At 38.4% G+C, this 20,267-nt stretch overlaps 1 protein-coding gene across 4 annotated transcripts in view; it reads right to left on the minus strand.

The window, feature by feature from the left end:
* DPYD (dihydropyrimidine dehydrogenase) overlaps nucleotides 1-20,267 on the minus strand; it is a 354,038-nt gene that overhangs the window by 11,773 nt on the left and 321,998 nt on the right. For all 4 annotated transcript variants that reach the window (XM_040566231.1, XM_040566230.1, XM_040566229.1 and 1 more), the window contains one exon: nucleotides 2,117-2,260. In XM_040566231.1, coding sequence (XP_040422165.1) covers nucleotides 2,117-2,260 — 144 coding nt within the window. The remainder of the gene's footprint in view (nucleotides 1-2,116; nucleotides 2,261-20,267) is intronic.

Genomic DNA, 20,267 nt, shown 5'->3' on the forward strand with positions numbered 1-20,267 from the left:
TCACTCAAGTCTGAGCTCATCTGCCTCTCTCTGCAGAGAATCCCTGATCAGGGAAGGGTATCAGATAAGTCACCTTTTTTCAGTAAGCTTCACTCAGCTTCTGTAATAAATATTCTCAATCTTTCTGGCAGATTTTCTCCACAAAATGTTATAGATGGGTCATTTAATAATAAACTTTACAACACATCCCTTTATAGAGTGGCAAGTTCCCTAACTTCAAGCAAAACCCAGATATTCTGTTATTTCTTTGTGGACATCTCTTACTGCTGTTTTTCTCATTATCGTTAAAACATTCCTTTCTAAAGAGATGCTCAGACTGTAAGACTGTCATGAATCAGCTACCTTCTTCTAATTGCTTCAGTCTTTCTCAGTCTTGTTTAATTCAAGTGAAGGTGTGAGAAAGAGGCTAACCTGATTTCTCTGCCTGAGAAACTCCTTGCAGCCACCACACAAAAATATTCAGTGTCTTTATAAACAAAAGTTTTTGTTTAGGGGAATTCATCTTCCTCTTCCCTGCAGTAGGACCTCCTTTCTTCTTTTCAACCCATCTCTGACTATTTGGTTCTTTTTTTTCTTTTTTTTTTTCTTTTGTACTTGGAGTTTGGCTTGGGCTTGATAAATTATTGACCTCAACTTTTTATTTATTTATTTATTTATTACCCAAGTCTTTATGTCTGCTTTTCCCTCTTGCTAAATTTCTTCCATCATTCAGTTTATTTGTTTTTTGATGGTATCATTTTTTTTCTGCTGTTTTCAGAAGCAAGCTATCTCATTGAAAATGCAGTTATTGGCTGTTGTTTCTTCTTTCTCTTTTCCCTTACATCAATACTCTCCCTGCAAAGAGAATAGAACCATAAAACCTCTGAGGTCCAGTAGGCTTTGAAAATGTTCATCGTAGTGGAAAAAAAAAAGAGTAGATTGCTGTTCTTTGGGACTTTTCATATACATAAAGAATGGAACCTGAGCACAAGAGGTGGGGAGTGATTTTCAGTAGCAGAGCTCAAACTCAAATAATCAGTCCAAAAAAGTGAGGGAGATCTACAGAAGTTGCAAACTATTTAACTTAAACAAGAAGATGACTCAGAATTTCTCCTTGGCTTGTTTTGCAGTCCTATCAGCTATCTTGGAATGCTGCATGTATACGTAAATGTTGCAAAATCTCCTTGGGAATTATATGTGATATTTTGAGCTATTGCTCATGTTGTATTTTATTCTTGATCTTATTTTTGCAAGAATTCATACCGTTTTGATCATACAGTGAAAGCTACCTATCTATGAATATCTGATATTCTTACATACATAATGAAGACAGTTAATGAGTTCAGCAGATATTTTCACATGGCTTCATAAAAGGGCCTACAGGAGATTTCTGATAAAAGTTTTCCTTGTATTTATTTATTTATTGCCTGTTTCTTTCTTTCTTTCTTTTCTTTTTTTTTTCTCCCTGTTGAAACATGAAGTTTAAGTAGGGTCTAAAGTGAACACTTAGAATAATTAGCTGCTGATGTTTAATTTTATTGGCTACTTAAGGGATGGGAAAATCTCCAATGTATGGATTATGCAGTGGATGTAGGAACAGGTTTTATTTTCACCTTGACATTTACTCATTGCACATAGTGGATCAGTTACCTAGACAAACATCTTCCAGCTTTAAAAATTTAGTTTGAAAACCTAGGTCTCAGCTGTTGTATATATTGAAGACCAACCTTTTCCACACCAACCTTTTCCTGCATGAGAGATGGATATTTAGTAAGCCACAAATAATCAAGAAGTATCATGCAAAACTGAGCTCATACTGTTTCATTCAAATTAAAAGAAATTGTTAATGGTTCAACTTAATTCCTCAAGGCATTCACCATGTTCTACAATTACCATTCCACTGCCTGAATATCTTGGTTTTGAAAAATGACATTAGGGAAATACCTATACATGTACATCACAAATCATTTCCCATCGATTTTGGTTAAAAGCTAGAAAGTCTGCATAAATAGTTGTCTTTGATGCCCTCTAACAAGCTTAAAAGCAGTAATAACCAACTCAAACTGCTAGAAATGACTGTGCATGTCAACTGCCTGATGGCTGATCATTTCTTACACATAAGCATATCTTTTTTTACCTTGATTGCTGGAATGGGTTTCTTTGGAATGAAGTGCTTTTTCTCAGGAAGTACAGCCGCTGTGCTTTGTTCCTTCAGTTTAATCTTGTTCTCAGCTATTATTTTTTTGCGTTGTTCCAGGTAAGGCCCAAAATTAGGTAGTTTCTAAAATAAAAATCAGGAAACATGATTAATATGCTTAATAAGCAGGCGTAGTAAAGGGAGTAAGTCTGAACCTAAGGGCAAGATCCTAAGTCCTTGTTTAGTGTGACTTATTTAGGAGGTTGAAATTGAAATCAGTGGGACTGTACCAGAGCGAGAAGTGAATAAAAATCAGCCATGAACTTCAGGATCTGACTTGAAAATCTATATTGAATATTAAAATATTAATATAGCACAGCAGAAAAATAGCTGATTTGCAGGTCAGCATCCAACAGTCTTCTATTTCCCCATTGCATACTTGCTTATATATAAAAATGTATCATGTTAAATAATTCAAATGTATAACTTTATTTCTATACTATGTGGAAAGGCATCATAAAACTATCAATTTACTTACAAGGGCTCTAGCAGTGTTTGAGATTACTTGTATGGATATCTGGTTATATCTATGTATTTTTAAAGCATGCAAACATGCATTTTATGTTCTGATAACAGAAGGTTGTCTTGACCTGTCAAAAGCAAGGCTAACAAACACCAAATGAACAGAAACACATTCTAATCTCATAATTTACCTCTATGAACCACTTGTAGTCTTTTCTGTGACATTTAATCCTTGAGCCCAATTAAGCAAACTCTACAGGACAATTTCACTGAATTGCAAAACTCATGTCTCACCCAAGAACATGGAAGCGCAGGTTCAGATTTCATAAACCTGCCAAACACCCAGCTTCCTGAAAGAAAAAGTTCCTTTGTTTGCACAGCAGAGAGATGGAAAACTCTAGTGTGCCATAATCACAGATTTAGGTGAATAAAAAGATGGTGGAAAACATGGATTTTTTGCTTGATGAAAGATATTGTGCCCTTCCTCCCCTGAAACTAGTTCCTTATTGTGCACAAAATATTTTATCCATCTAACTAAACCCTGCTCAGAAGCTACTGCAGTACTGCAGAAACTAGCAGGTAGTAACAGGGGATACGTAGCCTCAGTAGTTGCTAGCATTAATTCACGCTAATAATACAACCTCAAAGAGCATATCGAACAAGATACAGTACTGCTGTGGTTATCAAATTTTAAGAGGGAATTTCAATGTGAATTTTAAAAACAGAATTATTTAAAAATTTAGAAATTATTATTTTTTAAAATGAAGTAAATCCAGAAGAGGTTACTCCGCTCTATAGGAGAAAAATCCCTCAATGAGCTCTGTCAATCAGGATACCCCACAATGGAACCGCAGGACTCCTGTCACGGCAAATAATAGCTTTCTTGGCTGCTAGGTTTTTGGCACTTGTAAGCACACAGATAGAGGGTGAGGTCCTTGAAATGTTTCCCTGCTTCTGAGACTTGTTCTGTGGTTTCAACACATTTTAACTTGAAGTCAGAACTTGCAGTCTCATGGTGATCTCCAAAGGAGGTGACCTGCTGCAGGCTGGGAACGTGCCATTCTCTCAATCTAGGTAAATGCAAGACCAGCACTGGTGTGCGTGTGTGTGTGTGTGAAGGGGGGGTGGTAACTGCAGACCCCCTCTGTCCCAAATCTAGCTATAGTCTCAATTTGCCCACTGTCACAAGACTCTTTTGTCTGTTGAATGGGAACTTTGTTCCTCAGTGTCACATTCAAGTGCTTCCTCAAAGATGTCAAATACACTTTCCTTTCTGTGCAGTTGCCATACATTTGTGATTCATGTTCTTAGAAAGAAAAAGGTCTAGGATGGCTTAAAATAAGCTTTTAAATATTACTGCAAACAGCAGTAAGGTAGTGGACTAATATACCAAATTAAAATAAGACAAAAAAAAAGAAGTTATTTTTAAAAGGAAAATAAGTGGAAGGAAAGATTTGACTAAATTCATTGTAAATAACAGGCTCTAAAACACAGACAGATTCAAGTCTTCATACAAATTTTAGAAAACCTAAGATTTTAACCAAAAATCTAAAAAAAATACAAATTTTGATAGAAAATATTCTTGTCTATCTGCTAGGCGGCATCAATTAGAAATATATTTTGGCTACACATAAGCCAACTACATAAGTAGCTGTGCCACTTAGAAACTATTTTTTCTCCATCATGTATGTGCTGATGCCAACAACTTTGAACTTGAGAAGGAAGGAGACCTGATGACAAAAACATTTTTGGACTCTTCCCTGTCTGGCCAGGAATTGAACTGCTGACTTTCAGAGTAGGTAGTAAAGCTAATTTTGCTGAGGTTTTAACTGAAACAGTAGAGAAAAGAGACAGCTGTTCATGGCCTGACTGATTGAAGACCATCTTTGGGAAGAACAGCCAAACTTCTGCAGAATAAAGCCTTTACTTTTCTATTCTCTTAATGTATGTGCAATCATCTACTTTCTAGAGACAGAAATATTGAGTGTATTGAAATAAAATAGGTGATCTGAGGAAAAGCGTGGAAAAACCATCCATTTTGATTTATAGATAAAGTGTGATTTTTAATGGCAATTAATTCATTTTCTAAATTGTGATATGGAAGTAAGCAGATTTTTACATCTAACATAGCCACTAGCTGGAATGTACAGCAGACATTTTGAATAGCATCCCATGCCATCGGTACCATAATTGTATTATTTCAGATGTTTTTTAATTACATACATGTTAAATTAAGCTATAAAAACAGTATATTTTCAAACTAAATGAAGTAAATATTTATCTAGAAAACTAACATCCAACCTGAGTTTTTGCTATGCATCACTGTATTTCCATCAATAAATTGATTAAATGGATTTTAGGATAATTAACGAAACACCTAGGTCCTAGTCCAGGCTTGGGCATGAACAATGAGTTTCCACTGACTTAACAGAAGATGACTGTGTGTCTATACAAATGATCTGGTTATTTTGTGCTTGGGGTCTAGCAGTCCACAAGCAGCCAAGGCAAATTTCATCAAACAACACTGAAAACCAGCCATCTTTTCTATAACAATAAATAATACATGAAAATGTAGTCTCAGGAGTTTGGGAAGGACTTATTGAAGGTTGTCCTTCTGAGTAATGCACAGAAGGCTGATGATATAAGAATAAAATATACAGAAGGCTGATGAGATGACTTCTTGGTCAGAGCTGTAGTTTCAAACATGTTGGGAGACAAAGGCCTTATGAAATGGGAAGCAGTATTTTAACACACTGAGTTACTGGATATAGCAGAAGTGGAAACATGTTGAAATAACTTCTCAAGAGATGGATATTCTAGAGAGTTTAAAGTTAAATCACCTCTAATCATGCTAGGGGATGTCTTCCAAAGCACATAGGGATTTAATGGCACAATTCCCAATGAAAGCACAAGCACGGTAACTTGGTCGGTTTAAATCCCTGTTTGCTTTTGAAATCTTTCCGCAGTATGTCTTGAGATTATTTTTTTGAAATTTCAACATATCTCATATGTCACTAAGCTCTCCATACACTTGTATCTTTGTCCTATCAACATCTGCCTAGAAAAAACAGCTAATACGAATATGTGGATCACAGCAAGTATTTAGAAGATTGCAACAAGCAGAGTAATTAGATAATTCTTGTCTGCTTATATATCTGTATCAATGATGTCTATAGCTGCATTATTCGTATCCATCTGTCTCTATATTGCCATAATTTAATGTATTTCTATTAAAGAGGATAACATCAATAATGGAGCCAAAATAAATATATTAAGTGGTTTTCTTTCATTGTTTATAAGTGTATTATCACAAAGCTTGAAGCTTGAAATATTGTGCTGAAATATTTTACAGAAAGAAAGAAAAAATCCAACCCTCCCTGCTAAAGACTTCCAAAAGCTGCCTTTTAACTGATGAACTGTATAAATCTCCAGCAACATTGTGATTTTTGTTTCAGTAGTTTCTCCAGGGATTCATCATTGATGAATTTGTTCTCACCAGAAAAGCTAAATCCTACTCATTTAAAGATAACAGTATCTTCCACTAAAACTGTCTCTATCCAGATATAAAAAAGCATTACCCTGCCAATAGAGAACTGACAACATAATGAATCAACAATGAAACCTTAAGCCAGGAGAGCTTTAAGGTGAATAAGTCTGTTTTGATTATAATTTATTCATGGATCAATCTAAAGGTAATTGAGCATATTATGAACTAAAAAAGGTGCTTGTTTCCTAATGGTAAAAAGTAGAGAGTATCTTTCACTTCAGATTGCTGTAATTTTTATGGGTGCACAAGCAAGTAGCGTAATTGAATTGGAGCTGGAATAGGCTAGTGAACAGGGCAGTGCAATACATATCAGATGACTGAGCCTCTATTTCTAACTTTAAAATTTATATTTTCCTTATTCTGGGAAAGTCCAGCTACATCCCCATGCTGTGGTTACCAGTTGTTTATTTAGGAGCTGTTTCCTGCGAAAGGGCTGGATGCTATCTGCTGTTAGAAAACCCAGATTTCAGCTGCCACAGCTAGGTATCATCATAAACCAAAAATAAGCAACAGTCTCCTACAGTACTCTGGTGGATCTGAAGTGTATCCTGCTGGTATACGCTAATGAGATGGGGCATAGAAAAGAACACTGAAAATTAGTAATTTTCATAAAAATAATTTTCAGGGAGCAGTGGTCACAAGGTAAAGGAAGAACTTACATAAGCAAGTCTAATGATCACTGGCATATGGAAATTTGGGGTAGCAGTATCATGTAGCCATGAGGCAACAGCTTTTAAAAATACCATTTCCCTCATGTCTGACAAATTTCCCATGTTGAATGTAATGTCATTATCCAGTTTCTTCTGTATTTGTGTGTTGCCTCAAGTCTGCGGTATGATGAGGTGTATGCATTCATTCTCTAAATTCCTCTTGTACGCTTTTAACTTCCAAACATTTTTAGGTTACACAGTGATGTCTCATGAATCTGGAGGTAGAACTGAAGCCAAATTGTCTTATTTCACATACTTTACATTTTTCAAGTGTAGACGTTTCTGCTTGCACATAGGAAAACTAGATGAGAACAAGAACGAAGACTGAAAAATATCTGACAAGCTGAACTGCTAAAAGAGTTCAAATTGATGTACTGAAATATTCTTTACTGGTTGCAGTAGTGATACACCAAACAAAGGCCCACAAAGTTATGCAAATGGATGGATAACTTTAACACCAAAACTTTGCCGTGTAATCACCAGTGTGGTTTAGAATTCAAACAAGGTATTGCTCTTATTCTTCCTTTTCTGGAGCTTGTTTTTCTGAATAGACCTTTCTTTGAAATTACTTAACCAACAGCTTTTCCTCAGAGAAGAAGCGAAGAAAGGAGGAGAAAATACATACGCTCTAAATGATTGGAAAGGAGAAAGGTGGACAGCTACCTTCGCAGAATCACAAAGTAGTTGAAATCTGACTAGATGTCCAGAGACTGCTGAGTCTAACCCCCTGCTTGCTGCTGGGTCAGATACAGCAGGTTGCTCTGGGCCATGGCCAGTAAGGCTTTGAATTTCTCAAAGGATGGAAAATCCACAAGATCTCTGGGCAACGTGCTCCTGTGTTTGATCATTCTCATAATAAAAAAGTTCTTTCTAATGTTTAAATGGAATTCCTTATCATTCAGCTTGTGCTTGTTGCCTCCCAGCCTTTCACTGGGCACTACTGAGAAGAGTCAGGCTCTGTTGTCTTTGCTCCCTCCCATCAGATATTTTTACATATTGGTAAGATCCTCCCAAGCCTCCCCTGCTCCCCTAAATGCCTCCATCGCTCTCAGCCTGCCCTCATGGGGCAGGCGCCCCAGTTCCTTGCTCACTCCGGTAAGGCCATGTCCCTGTCGTGGGGAGCCTGGCTCTGGGCGCAGTGCTCCGGGTGTCTCACCAGTGCTGGGCCGTGGGGAGGGATCACCTCCCTCGGCCTGCTAGCGATGCTCTGCCTGATGCAGCCCAGGGCACTGCTGGCCTTTGCTGCGAGGACACGTGGCTGGCTGGTGGTCAGCTTGTCCCCCGGGACCCCCAGGGCCTTTTCTGCAAAGCTCCTTGCCAGATGGTTGGCCCCTGCCTGTGCTGGTGCCTGGGGTTGTTCCTCCCCAGATGCAGGACTTCATACTTCCCCTTACTGAACTTCTCGCGGTTCCTGTCAGCCCATTTTTCCAGCATGCCATCCTTCTGAGTGGCAGCACAACCCCCTGGTATGTCAACAAATCCTTCTAGCTCTGCATCATCTGTAAACATGATGAAGATGCACTCTGTCCTGTCATCCAGATCATTAATGAGGATGTTAAAATGGCCACAGAATTAACATCTTGGGTACACCACTAGGGACTGGCCTCTAGTTGGATTTTCTGCCACTAGTAGGTTCAGTCAGTATTCAGTTGATCTCACTGTCCATTTATCTACTCAATGTTTCACCACTCTGTCCATAAGGATGTTTTGAGAGACAGTGTTGAAAGCCTTGCTGAAGATAACATCCACTGTTCTGCCCACAGTCAGTCACACATGGTTTCCCCTTCATAAATCCATGCCAAGTGCCACTTTCCTACAAAGAAGAGTTGATCTGTACTTGGTTGAGCTATCCTCCCCAAATACCACTCACTTCTATAAACGTGTAGAAAAGCTGGGCTTTATCTCTGTTTTGCCTTGACAGGACTATGTCCGAGAAGGCTTCTACTTGGCCTTGGAAAACTGCAGAGAGAAGCAGCTGGGTTGGTAATAGCTAAGGATGAAAAAGCTTGGGAGGCTACTCAGCCAAGTGACTGCCTCAGACACAATTAGAGATATGAAGATTGCAGACAAGAATGAGTAGCTTTGAAGGGGGTAATAGGTGAGGCAGGACCCCTGAAATAGGGAGCATGGTACAGAAAGGCAATCAGATAAAGGAAACATTAACATTTAAGCAAGGTAGACAGCTGCCCTCACCCAGAAGCTGCAAGAATTTAAATCAGGTTTGTATGGGTCATTTTATATGCCCTCAGCACAAAGGTTTTAGTAACGTTTGACCCGCATTTGTTCATGTGGAAAATTTTCTGTATTTGATGTACATAAGAGAAAGTACTTTCACTTTTAATGATTTTTCCAGTAGCTTCTGAATCCTTCAAGTTTGCTTTTTCCAAAGTCAAATGTGCTCAAAATGGCTGCATAAATCTAGAATCCTTATTATATGCTGCACAAACATGTGGCCTTGACTATATCTTATCCTGCATAATAAACCACATTCCAGTGGTCTGCCTCCAGCCTCCTGCAACTTTACTAAAACATTTACTGAAGTTTCCTGAAGTGGTATCTGTTTTCTTCCTTGTTCTCTGAGAATACAGAAGAACATAACTCCAACATTTCCAGAGGTAGGAAACACAAACTCCCGGTACAATAACAGCAATAGTAACAACAGCAAAATCTTGTCACAATGTCAAGGTAGCTTGTGCTTCTTCTGAAAAGATAAACAATAAAGCTAAAAGCTGAATTTGGTTCCTGTGAAGGTGGAAAATAACATACACATTCATATTCATAAGTAATCTGGAGGGAACATTTCACACAAGCTTTCCCCACTAATCTTGTAAACTGTTCAACTAATGAAAACTAACTATATACAGCAAAGGAGAAAATGAAGCTGCTACTTCTTAATCTTTTAGATGTTCTTACTCTTTTAAAGATTCAAAGCTAAATTCTCTTAAATAGCTTCTGTGTTGGCCTGACAATGCTAATGGATGGACCTTTCCCATATGCTGCACAGGAAGAGCCTATGTCATGAAGGATTTACCCAGATGGCAGTAGAGTTCATGTCAAGCCCACATAAACAACTGCAAGCTCCTCTGGGGAATCCTTTAAGGGTCCTCCCCAGGGCATATAGGCAGGTGATGCTTCATGGGGATGATGGGACACTTCACTCTATCAGTCTCCAGCTGATAGAGAGTTTCTTGGGCCAACACCAGTTGTTAAAGGCCCCAGAGCTGCTGTAGTGGTTAGCAAGAAGCTGCAGAAAACTTGGCCCTTTTATGAAAGGGTTCACACATCCTCACTGCTCTTTGTTTAGAGCTGAGTCATTACTGGCATCACTGCCTTTAATGATGTGCAAAAGACTGCAAAATAAAGGACAACACAATAAATCTGAAAAAAAATGAACTCTGTCTTTCAGTTATTTTGAAATTTTGCCTTGGAACTTTTATTTGCTTGTAAACAGCACTGTCTCAATAATCCATAATTCCTGCACATGCGCTTCTTCCTGCAACCTCTGCTCCCTGTGCTGCCTGTGTATATACCACTGCACTTAGTTACTCAACTATTCTGTCCACTCTTTAAACCATGATTATTTAAAGTGGGTGAGCTAACCCCCAGCCCTGCAGTAATTCTGTGACTAACTGCAACATTAATGTGTATTCTAGGAAAACATACTGCTGTGACCTCACCATGAGATATATAGTATCATGCTCGAGAGTGCAGATAAAACCATTATTTAAAATAATAATTATTCCTGCTTTCATCATATCTCTACCACTGCCAAAATTTTCTCTACTGCCTCAAAATCACCACCAAAGTATTCTTCAGGTTCTCCCTCAAATGTTTGTTTTTTAGCAGCTTATACTGAGTGAAGGAAAAGATTTTAGGATTACAGGCTTACTATAGTGCAGCAAAAACTTATATTCTACAAATGTATTAAAGTCTTTCTGTCATGAAATATTCATCAATAAAACAAAAAGGAGTTAATATTTGAAGCAAGCTTAGACATTTACAATCAAAAGCCAAGATGACATAGATGATAAAGAAAATGTTACCTTCTGGGTTGAAGAAAAGAAGATACTGATACACATTACTGTGCTACTTCATGAACATCTGGCAGTCTGTCACTTAATAGACAACAACATCTTCTCTAAACAGAAGAGACTTGAATTCATCAGGGATTCCTGTAGTACAGTATGTGCTTAACTTAAGTACCTGCTTTCTGTGATTTCCATAGATTACCATATTCATGACACTGCGGAGTGAAAGCATTCTTCTCACTCTCTAACCAGAACATGCACAAGAAATTAAAACATTGGCAGGCACTTTGTCTCCAGTTTGTTAGACATGTGAGGAAAGGACTTTCCACCCATTTATGCAGATGAAATTCTGTCAGCTAAGCAGCAGTGTAACAAAGATGTCAGCAGAATGGCTATTTACAAATATGTGACAGGTGAGCAAATATAACTATTCAAAGGCATTTAGGAAACGTGGATTAGTATCAGTTGCCTTAGCTTTGGAACAACTTGGTGCAAATAAGATTTTGTACTTCTACTGGTATAGAAATAAAAATGCATCAGTCCAGTATTCACATTTTCTTGTGTGTCTATATACCACATTCTGTTTATTTCTATATATTCAGCCCATGTGCTTATCATATCAGTGTTGTAAATCACCTGATCATATGAAAAAAATGCCACTGCTAGGCACTTTTAGCTGCTTTCTCTTCCAAGCTGGCTGGTAATTGAGCTTTTCAGAACAACCACAAAATCACCTGTTTCTTTGGGTTTAACCATCCTGTTCTGGGAATGCATTTACTGAGGAGATTGAACTCCAGCAGTACCTAATGACTGTCTGTTTTCTAGACCGTTTCGAAAAAGCTTTAGAAGTCTAGCCAGACTATGAGAAGGAAAAAATAAGTCATTCCTTACAACTATGAGAAAGCACGAATATCCTTGCTGCTATGGCTACGTTACCAACTGACCTGTCAGTCAGAGACGCAGCTGACCCAGCAACGTGAGTGGAGCTGTATCAAGCTGAATTTGCTAATTCTGCTTGTGCTCAATGAGCTGGGTCGGATACCAGAAGCACCCTAGCCCTATACCTAGAACTGTGAAGCCCCATGAAGCTACATTTAAACTGCCTATATGACCCATGTGAACCTGTTGAAAAGCTCCTTGAGCAACCTGATGCTACCATGCAGCCTAAGTGCAAATATGCCCTGGGCACAGGACTAGGTGAACTGCACGCTATCTGCATTCTCCTCAGCTCTCCCTGATACAGACTCCTCTTCCAGCATCTCCCTGATACAGACCCATACACCTTACAGCACTTACATGGTGAAAGTCTATGTATGCACGAGGGACATTTATACAAAACATGCAGTTTAATAAGTCAGGCCCACCAAATTTGTGCTCTCAGGCTATTGGGAGACTATGCAGAGAGGGAAAGCAAACAACAACCTCTTCTAGCCTCTGGAAGAACCTAAGATTCTGAAAGCCACTCTGTGAAGCTTTGAGTAAATTCAGTAAAAGAACTACTGCTGCCACTGGGTGCAAAGGAAAGTACATTTTCACCCATTGCTGAGTGTATTTTTGCTGCAAATTTACCTATCAAATACTTCTTGCTAGCACAGTTAAACCTTGCACAAGTGGTAAGAGCATACACTTTTTCCATCTGCTGGAACCTCCTCAGAATTTTGGTTATCCTGTATTTTTATTTTGATGCCTTTTTTTTTTTCTTCATAGAAGCTCCAAATTTGTTACCAACTTGTCTATACTGTAAACAGCACGTAATTTCGATATATCTAGAAATAAACTCCACTTTTCCCTGGTAGATTAAACATCACATAACTATATGTGTATTATTGCAGTAGTAGATTACTTAAATGCAAACCATTGCTAATAATTCCTAAGCAAACCTTCTACCACTTCAGATTCATTGTAATCCATCTCTTATGTCAGATGAACCACAGCACTTATCCTCCTTCTGCACAGAATACAATGCTTTCCCTCATTCATCTCTCACACACCGTAATCCTTCCACCTCTAGTTCACAACATCCTAATTTAAATGTAAAGTATTCAGTTCAGACAAACGAGCGCTAGTCAACTCTTGCAGTTAAGACCAAGAAGCCCACCACTGCATTTTAAAGCCTTAATACTCAACAATACAATGTTTTTTATCATCACCTTGATAATCTAAACTCACTAAATTTCATACTAAGAGTGGTAATACAAATAGTTTTGGCATTAGTGCTTCCACCCCTAGACAGAAAAATCTTCCACTTGAGTCAAGTTGAGAAAACATTAAATGCCTTCCTAGGAGGAGCTTTGGTATTCTGGTTGATTCAGGCCTTTCAACGGCTTTGAAAATCAACACAATACATATCGCATAAAATAAATAAATAAATAAATAAACAGCACCATCGACAAAACAACAACAACAACCAGAAGTATACCCAAATGATAAAATTGATATGGCCCACTGAAAGAAACTGAGGATGAAGAATTTTGATCATTTGAAGTTCTAAAAACTTTTAAAAAGATCTGTAAAGAAATAAGCAATTGCTAAACTATTTAAAATTAATATTATATAAAACTTATTGCCTGAATAAAATGCCAATAATGCATTACCAAAGTGATCCCTTCACTGAAGCGTTATGTTTTCTATATCGCCATCAAGGAGTGAGGAGGTGTCAATGTGTAGGTACCAAAGTAATAGATGCTGTATAAAAACCTAACTTAGAAAACAGAACAGTGCTCATTAGAATTAAACTTCCAAGTCTCCCACAGTGCCTCTCTTGCATATTTATCTGTCTTTATAACAGTGAAAGTATCGTATCAAAAGTATTATTGTGTTCTGAAAATGACATTAGAATAGTCATATATTCTAAAATGCTAATTTGATTAGATTTTCACTCAGGTCAGTCTGAGAATGAATTTCAGTTTTAAAAATCTAATGTGCAAATCATTAGACATATAGATCACAGACATATATGACTATATTTTTGAAAACTATCTTGTTTTAAATTACTGTAAGAGCTTTAAAACGAATTCTGTTCTGAGCATCTAGTTACTACAAGACTTCATTGATTTGTATGCACAGTTAGGCTTGCAAGTATATGCATTCAGTTTTCCCTCTGCTATTAAATGTAACCACAATCACATATTGCTTCAACAGGCCATCCGCTTTTTCAATGGCCACGTGCTCTTTACATATAAACCATGGAGATGCATAAATCTTTCCTTCACGTGTGTACTCATCGGGCTATTTTGCAGCTCATAAGGATTGGTATGGCACAGAAAACTATATTAGTTACATTTACAAAGAAACTCCTATCCTGATCCTACAAGCTTTTGCACATGGCTGAACTTTAAACATACAAGTAGTTACCCAAGGGTAAGCCCCTGTGCAGTGACCAAGGGAGCCGGGACCATGTCCCACTGGCTGACCACAGCCCACTCTTCTCGGATGTGCAAACATGGTTTCACCTGGCTCCATCACAGGAGTTACAAGTCCCCAATGAAGGGTAAAATGGAGCCCACAGTGTTCACCTTTTTCATGTTGTTTGAAAAAAGTCATGTCTTCAGCTGTTCTGCACACAAATAATTCCCAATAACATATCTCTTTGTGGATGACAGATCATGCAAGACCTACAGAGCTTCTGTACTCAGAAACTGCAGTATTTTAAAATCAAATCCTTATTTAAATTGTAAAAACAATATGCTTTCTATTCTTGACATAACTTACCTTCTTAAAGCTATGCCAGATATTTATGGTGATACAATCTACAGCCCAAATTATATCATCTATAGCTATTTCTACCATAAGACAGAAAGGGAAACAAAATTTTCTACTTAGTGCAGCTTCTCTATGTTAATGCTCTCTGCAACAAGGCTGCTGCTATAAAGGTCACAGACGACATAATTTCTATTATTACAGATAATCCATGTCTTCTGTGTGCCTGGCTTTTTTTTTCATCTGTATTTTATAGAGGCGTTGCGTATTCTGATGGATAAAGCTCCTAGGAGAGCTTCAGTCTCAGTGGCTTACAAAGGCAGGAGCAGTCACCAAGCAGTCAGCACACACGCATTTCCTACCTCCAGAGAAGATGCATTGAATGACCTTGCATGAGCACAAAGTCTGCTCTCAAAGACTGCTTTTATGAGGCATGACACCAGAGCAGGACAAGCTGTTTCCCATCATCAGGTGTGCACCTGGAGCGCGGTGGGCACGAAATGTGGCAGGGTAGCAAACCACAGTTTAGCTACACGGGCATTCCCCCTGCTAAAATGGCCAACGTGAAAGATCAATGGGCATGAGCTGACACTAAATCTTTGCCTTGTTCAAGCACACCTTTGATGTTCTTTTGTAACCCCTGCCTCAAACTGACTAAGATCTGGCTTAAATAATACTTATGCTGAATTTCATCGTTTTATCTGTTTCTATTATTTTGTGGGTCTGACATTCTTGTTCCATAGTACTGTTTTCGTGTATGCCTCACTCAAACAGCAGTGCCTCCAGCACCCTGCATCATGTGATGTAATGGCCTCTGCATTTACATGCTGCAAAGCTGCGCTATGGGATATTTTGTACAGCTCCTTTATATGTAAGAAGACCTAAGGGAATTACAGTGGCTATATTCTTAGCATGGTTTTGTTTAGTAATCACCTCAGGAGACTGTATGGATCTCAAAAGCTTGGAATAGTGATGTGAGATAGTTTATGAATCCTACTAATCTTCAAACTGACTTATCCATTTTCAGGTGTGGGTCTTTCCTGCATGGTTTTTACTTTTTAGGAGCTGGGTAATAGCCTCTGGGAGGTCAGCAATTATCCCAGTGCTCCAGGAGTCAAATGCAATTTCATCTCATTTTATTTCATTTTAGATTTATTGCCTTGGTCATTTCAAACAGATGAGATTGTAATCATGATGAGCTACACCTTTTGCTGTTCTGTTTCTGCATCTATACAGCTATGGCAGCAATCCCAGCAAGCTGCATTTGTTCTTCCTGCTTATACTTCTACAACAGGTATTCTTCTACAACAGGTTTGATCTCAAATTGCATTTTCTTCCACCTGTACCACCCCCAAAAGGTGCTCAGAAGGCATTGAGATAGTTACTTTCTTTAATTCTTCTATCTAATACACTTGCAAATATCTGAGTATTGCATCACAAACTGACACTACTTTTACTTTTGTAAGTGGTAAACTGCAGGTCTGTATAATACCTTACTTAAATTGCTTAAGACTATGCATATGTATGGCTTCCTCCCTTCTCTACAGCTCATGACTTGCCCATCTGACCTGTGACTCTGGAAAACCTCAGCGATGAGACTTATGTCCTCTTTACTTCCACTTGCTTTACTGCTTCTTCTGAGTGCAGAGGATATTCTATTAAGCAAATGTTCAGCTGGCTACACTGCTGTATCCATTTCCAGCTCTTCTATGCCCAGAAGACATGCTAGACCTTTAAAACACCATTAGACACTGCTGCAGGGATCTTACATTGCTACCTATTTGAATTTTTTTTTGTGCGTGCAACTTTTATGAATTGTTTGCCCCAGTTTAGCCGCACACTTCATTCAATCTCTTGATTTAGTTAAAAGCAGTGTATTTGTGTGGTATTTATATTTCCCGGTATTTTAATGTGCCCACTTTTCCTTGGTATTGTTCTTGTAATTTACATTGTCCTACTGGCATTTTGATTGTTCTATTGTATAATGCTAATCTGTATGTGTTTGTCTGCAGTTTTCGATTCTTACAAAACACCAACAAAATCTCTGTTATCTAACATTTACAGATGTTCGACTGCCCAGCTGGTATTCAACTTCTCTGTTTTTGTGCTGCTGCTCTTAGTTTAAAGTTCATGCTTGTGCAAATGACACCAAAAGTTTATTTTTGCTCTTGTGTAGTGAATCAAAGCTGGATATGTGCAAAAGTACATTTTCTGAGTCAGATTGTTTTCTTTCTATGGTGCATTTTTTCTTTTTGCTATTGTAAGCAAGCTTTGGCAAAACATTTTTCTTGCCAGTGCAAAGAATTCCATATGTGAGACAACTACCAGTAGGTTTTCCTTTTCTGCTTTCTGCTAATGCATTTACGTTTGCACAAAATTTTTCCTTGTCTATGCAAACATTTTCTTTTCTACGTGGTTAACAGCTTCTGTCTCTGCTCCACTGATGGCTGGCCTCGGTTTGCTCACTAATTGTGCACATTAGCTCTGCATCGCTGTAGTGCTGCTGCATGAGCTCTCCAGGTGCCGCTACATTAGTGGTTTAGTTTAGATCAGGAGTACGCTTCTGAAGCAAATCTCCTGATTATCCCCACATACCGTGCTTTGGTTCTTGCTGCAGAGCAGTCTCAGAGAGCACAAACAGGATTTTATTTTGGATGAAATGAAACCTGAATGTGTGCTCCAGAAGTACACCTAAAATGAGCTCCAGCTGCTAATGGGCATTTAGCTTAAGAGACAAGACTAGAGTCAGAACACAGTAAAGCCCCTCTGAAATGCATATTGTATGGACACCAGTCTGCAGCATCAACCGTTTCATTCTGCATCTCCATTCCTATTTGTCTCCACCACTTCTGAATGTAAAAATAGCTTCTGAGGATTCTCTTTTGAATCACTGCAACATTGTCTTACTCTTACATACAAACTGAATTCATCCATTAGGATGCAATGAATTCATGGGTTAGCTGTCTTATAACATTCGGAGAGATAGTGAGCTATAGTTTTTCTACACTGTCCAGACTTAGATTAGTCACACCATACAGAAATATGTATATTACTCACACACACATTACATTAAATCCTATTTTATTTTACACAGAAGACATTTCCAGAATGTTTCTAAAAATTCTCACTAGTTTTCTTGATTTTGGAGCCTCAGGCTTTTAGAGCTGTTTTTCCCAGTGCAATGTTCACAAACATCCAATATAGCTCATTTTTATGTCCATCTGTCCATTGTTCATGCCCACTCATATACTGTCATAATCACTGCTTTTTCTCTTTTATTTTTTTTAAATCCTTTTGCAAGAGTCTCAGTCTATATCCACAGTAGTAAACATGTCTGGGAATATTCCTGGGCATAAGGATGTTGTCATCTGTCCTAAAAAAGCGTTACAACATTTTCTTGCCCACTTATGGCCTGTGCTCACTATCAGTGTCCCAGGCAATTCCTGGAGAGGCTTTGGAAGTCGGCATGCTCCAGGAGCTGTTCCCAGCAGGCAGCCTGCCTGCAGCCAACCTGCTTTGGAGACTAACAGCTTCTGATCATTGGCACAGGCTGCTCAGTGCCAGCTGGCCTAAGTACCCAGGAATATTCCTGGGCACATTTAATTTGAAAGTGCAGACATCCCTCTACTTTCTGAAGTTAGGTGCCTGTAGGAATCTAGTCATTTCTGATGTCATTGCCTAGGCGGATTGAAGTAAAACAGTGTAACATCCAACTAGTTTCAGTAAATGCTATTCTCTGTCATGAGGGACATTCTGGGACCAGACTTACTAGACTTAATGCGTAACCATAAAAAGTCCTAGTGTGGAGTTACTTAACACAGATATCACTGCAGTTTTTAACATTTAAGGAAACATTTTTCATCTTCAGAAATAGGCAAAGTAAAAATGCAACATTAAAAACAAAAAACAAAGTCCCAGCATAAGCCAAAGTCTGAGATGTATCTTCAGTCTAGTCTCAAAGTAAGATCCTGCACCAGGCATGTCCTTAAGATATGTGATTTCTCCATTCTACAGCCATTTTACACAAAGGATTCCTTTCATAATGCTAATGTAGTCTTAAATAAGAAGCAAAACATTGTCAGGATACTATTAAATTTTCTTTTAGGCACATTCACTGGCATCAGTGACACTGATACTGACACTGGCACAGATAGATCAAAAGATCATCATATTTTGATTTTACTCTCCTTTCTAAGTGAAATCACAGCTTTAAAAATTGAGTGTTGGTGACTTCAATGGGAACTCAGCTCATTTCATATGATTACCTATTTTTTTTCTTAGAAAAAAAAATTTTCTTAGAAAAAAAAAAATTGCTTCAGAGTCTTTAAACACTTTCTCCTAATGAAATGAGTAAATCTGGGGGTTCACCAATTCATTTTTATAACAAGGAAACTGATCTGAGCTATGGCAAATACTTGGCAGGTCCAAATGGCAACACTGAGAGTATGGATCATATATGAAGAGTAGCCCAGAAACCTTGTCCCTGTCTTCAGAATGAGAAATACCTTGAGAATTCTAGTCTTAATGTCTTACTTTTTCTCTGAAAATAATACAAATTGAGTATGCACAAAATCAGTCTCGGCAACAGAACTGGGAACTAATTTTAATTTCCTTTCAGTATTTAATTAGGTTTCTTGAGCCTGCCTCTCATGACTCTGTTTCTGTTTCAGAAGACAAAAGAAATGAGATAAAATGGACACTTGCTTCATACTGTTGTCTTCTCTTGCAAAGGTTTTATGCCTCCTTCATCATTAAAATATCCCAGCAATGTCTGCTAACTAATGAACTCCACCTATCTTGCATGGCTCACCTGCTCTCTCATTCTCATTCTTTGGGTACAGGGCAGGCTGTTTTGTTTTGGCAAGATTTTACTAATTTCCTTCCTGTAAAAAGAAAAGCAAGCAGCAGTGCAGATATACTTCTGCAGAGATAAGACAAAGTTGAAAAAGTGCCTTTTACACTCAAGGTGAAAGGCAAAGGCACTAATTGATTCTTAAATCCTGTGGGAGCTTGTTCCACAGTTTAGGACATGCCCCTAAACCACCTCAGTCATCTTAGACAGCTGTATTATAGAAAGAGCATTGCTGAAAATCCAACAAGCACAAGAAATGAATGGAGTCGTGGAGTATAGCCTTCACTGTGGGGGTTTAAGCTAGCATGTAAGAAGCAAAGGATCTTTGGTACTGACTGTGCTGAAGAAAAGAGCCAAGACCTGGTTTGTTATTCTGTCCTGGGACAGTCGATCTAGGGCTTCCATGCCACAACCACTCCAGGTTTCCAGCACATACTGGGATGCAGAGAAAACAAAAACCAAACCAAGCCAAACCAAGCCAAAACCAACCAACCAACCAGACAAACAAACAGACAAACAGAAAAAGTGGAGGTCAGTACTTGATCTGAGATAGCAGATGGGTCTTCCCTTCAATATGTGCTGAACCTTGCAGCTGAACTGCCATGTTGGAAAATGCTGGGAATCCAGCCTAGAAAATGGAGGGAGAATGGGCCTTGTGTGCTTTCAGTAACTTATGCTTCTGAGCAGACCTGCTGCAGCATTTTCTGCAAGCTGAAGTTTTTTAGGAGATAATTACAACCACTGCTACTTTATGCTTTCTTTTCTTTTACCTCTTAGTGGAAGGTAAATCACA

Source organism: Cygnus olor, chromosome 8, assembly GCF_009769625.2.
Source record: "Cygnus olor isolate bCygOlo1 chromosome 8, bCygOlo1.pri.v2, whole genome shotgun sequence".
Taxonomy (NCBI): Eukaryota; Metazoa; Chordata; class Aves; order Anseriformes; family Anatidae; genus Cygnus; species Cygnus olor.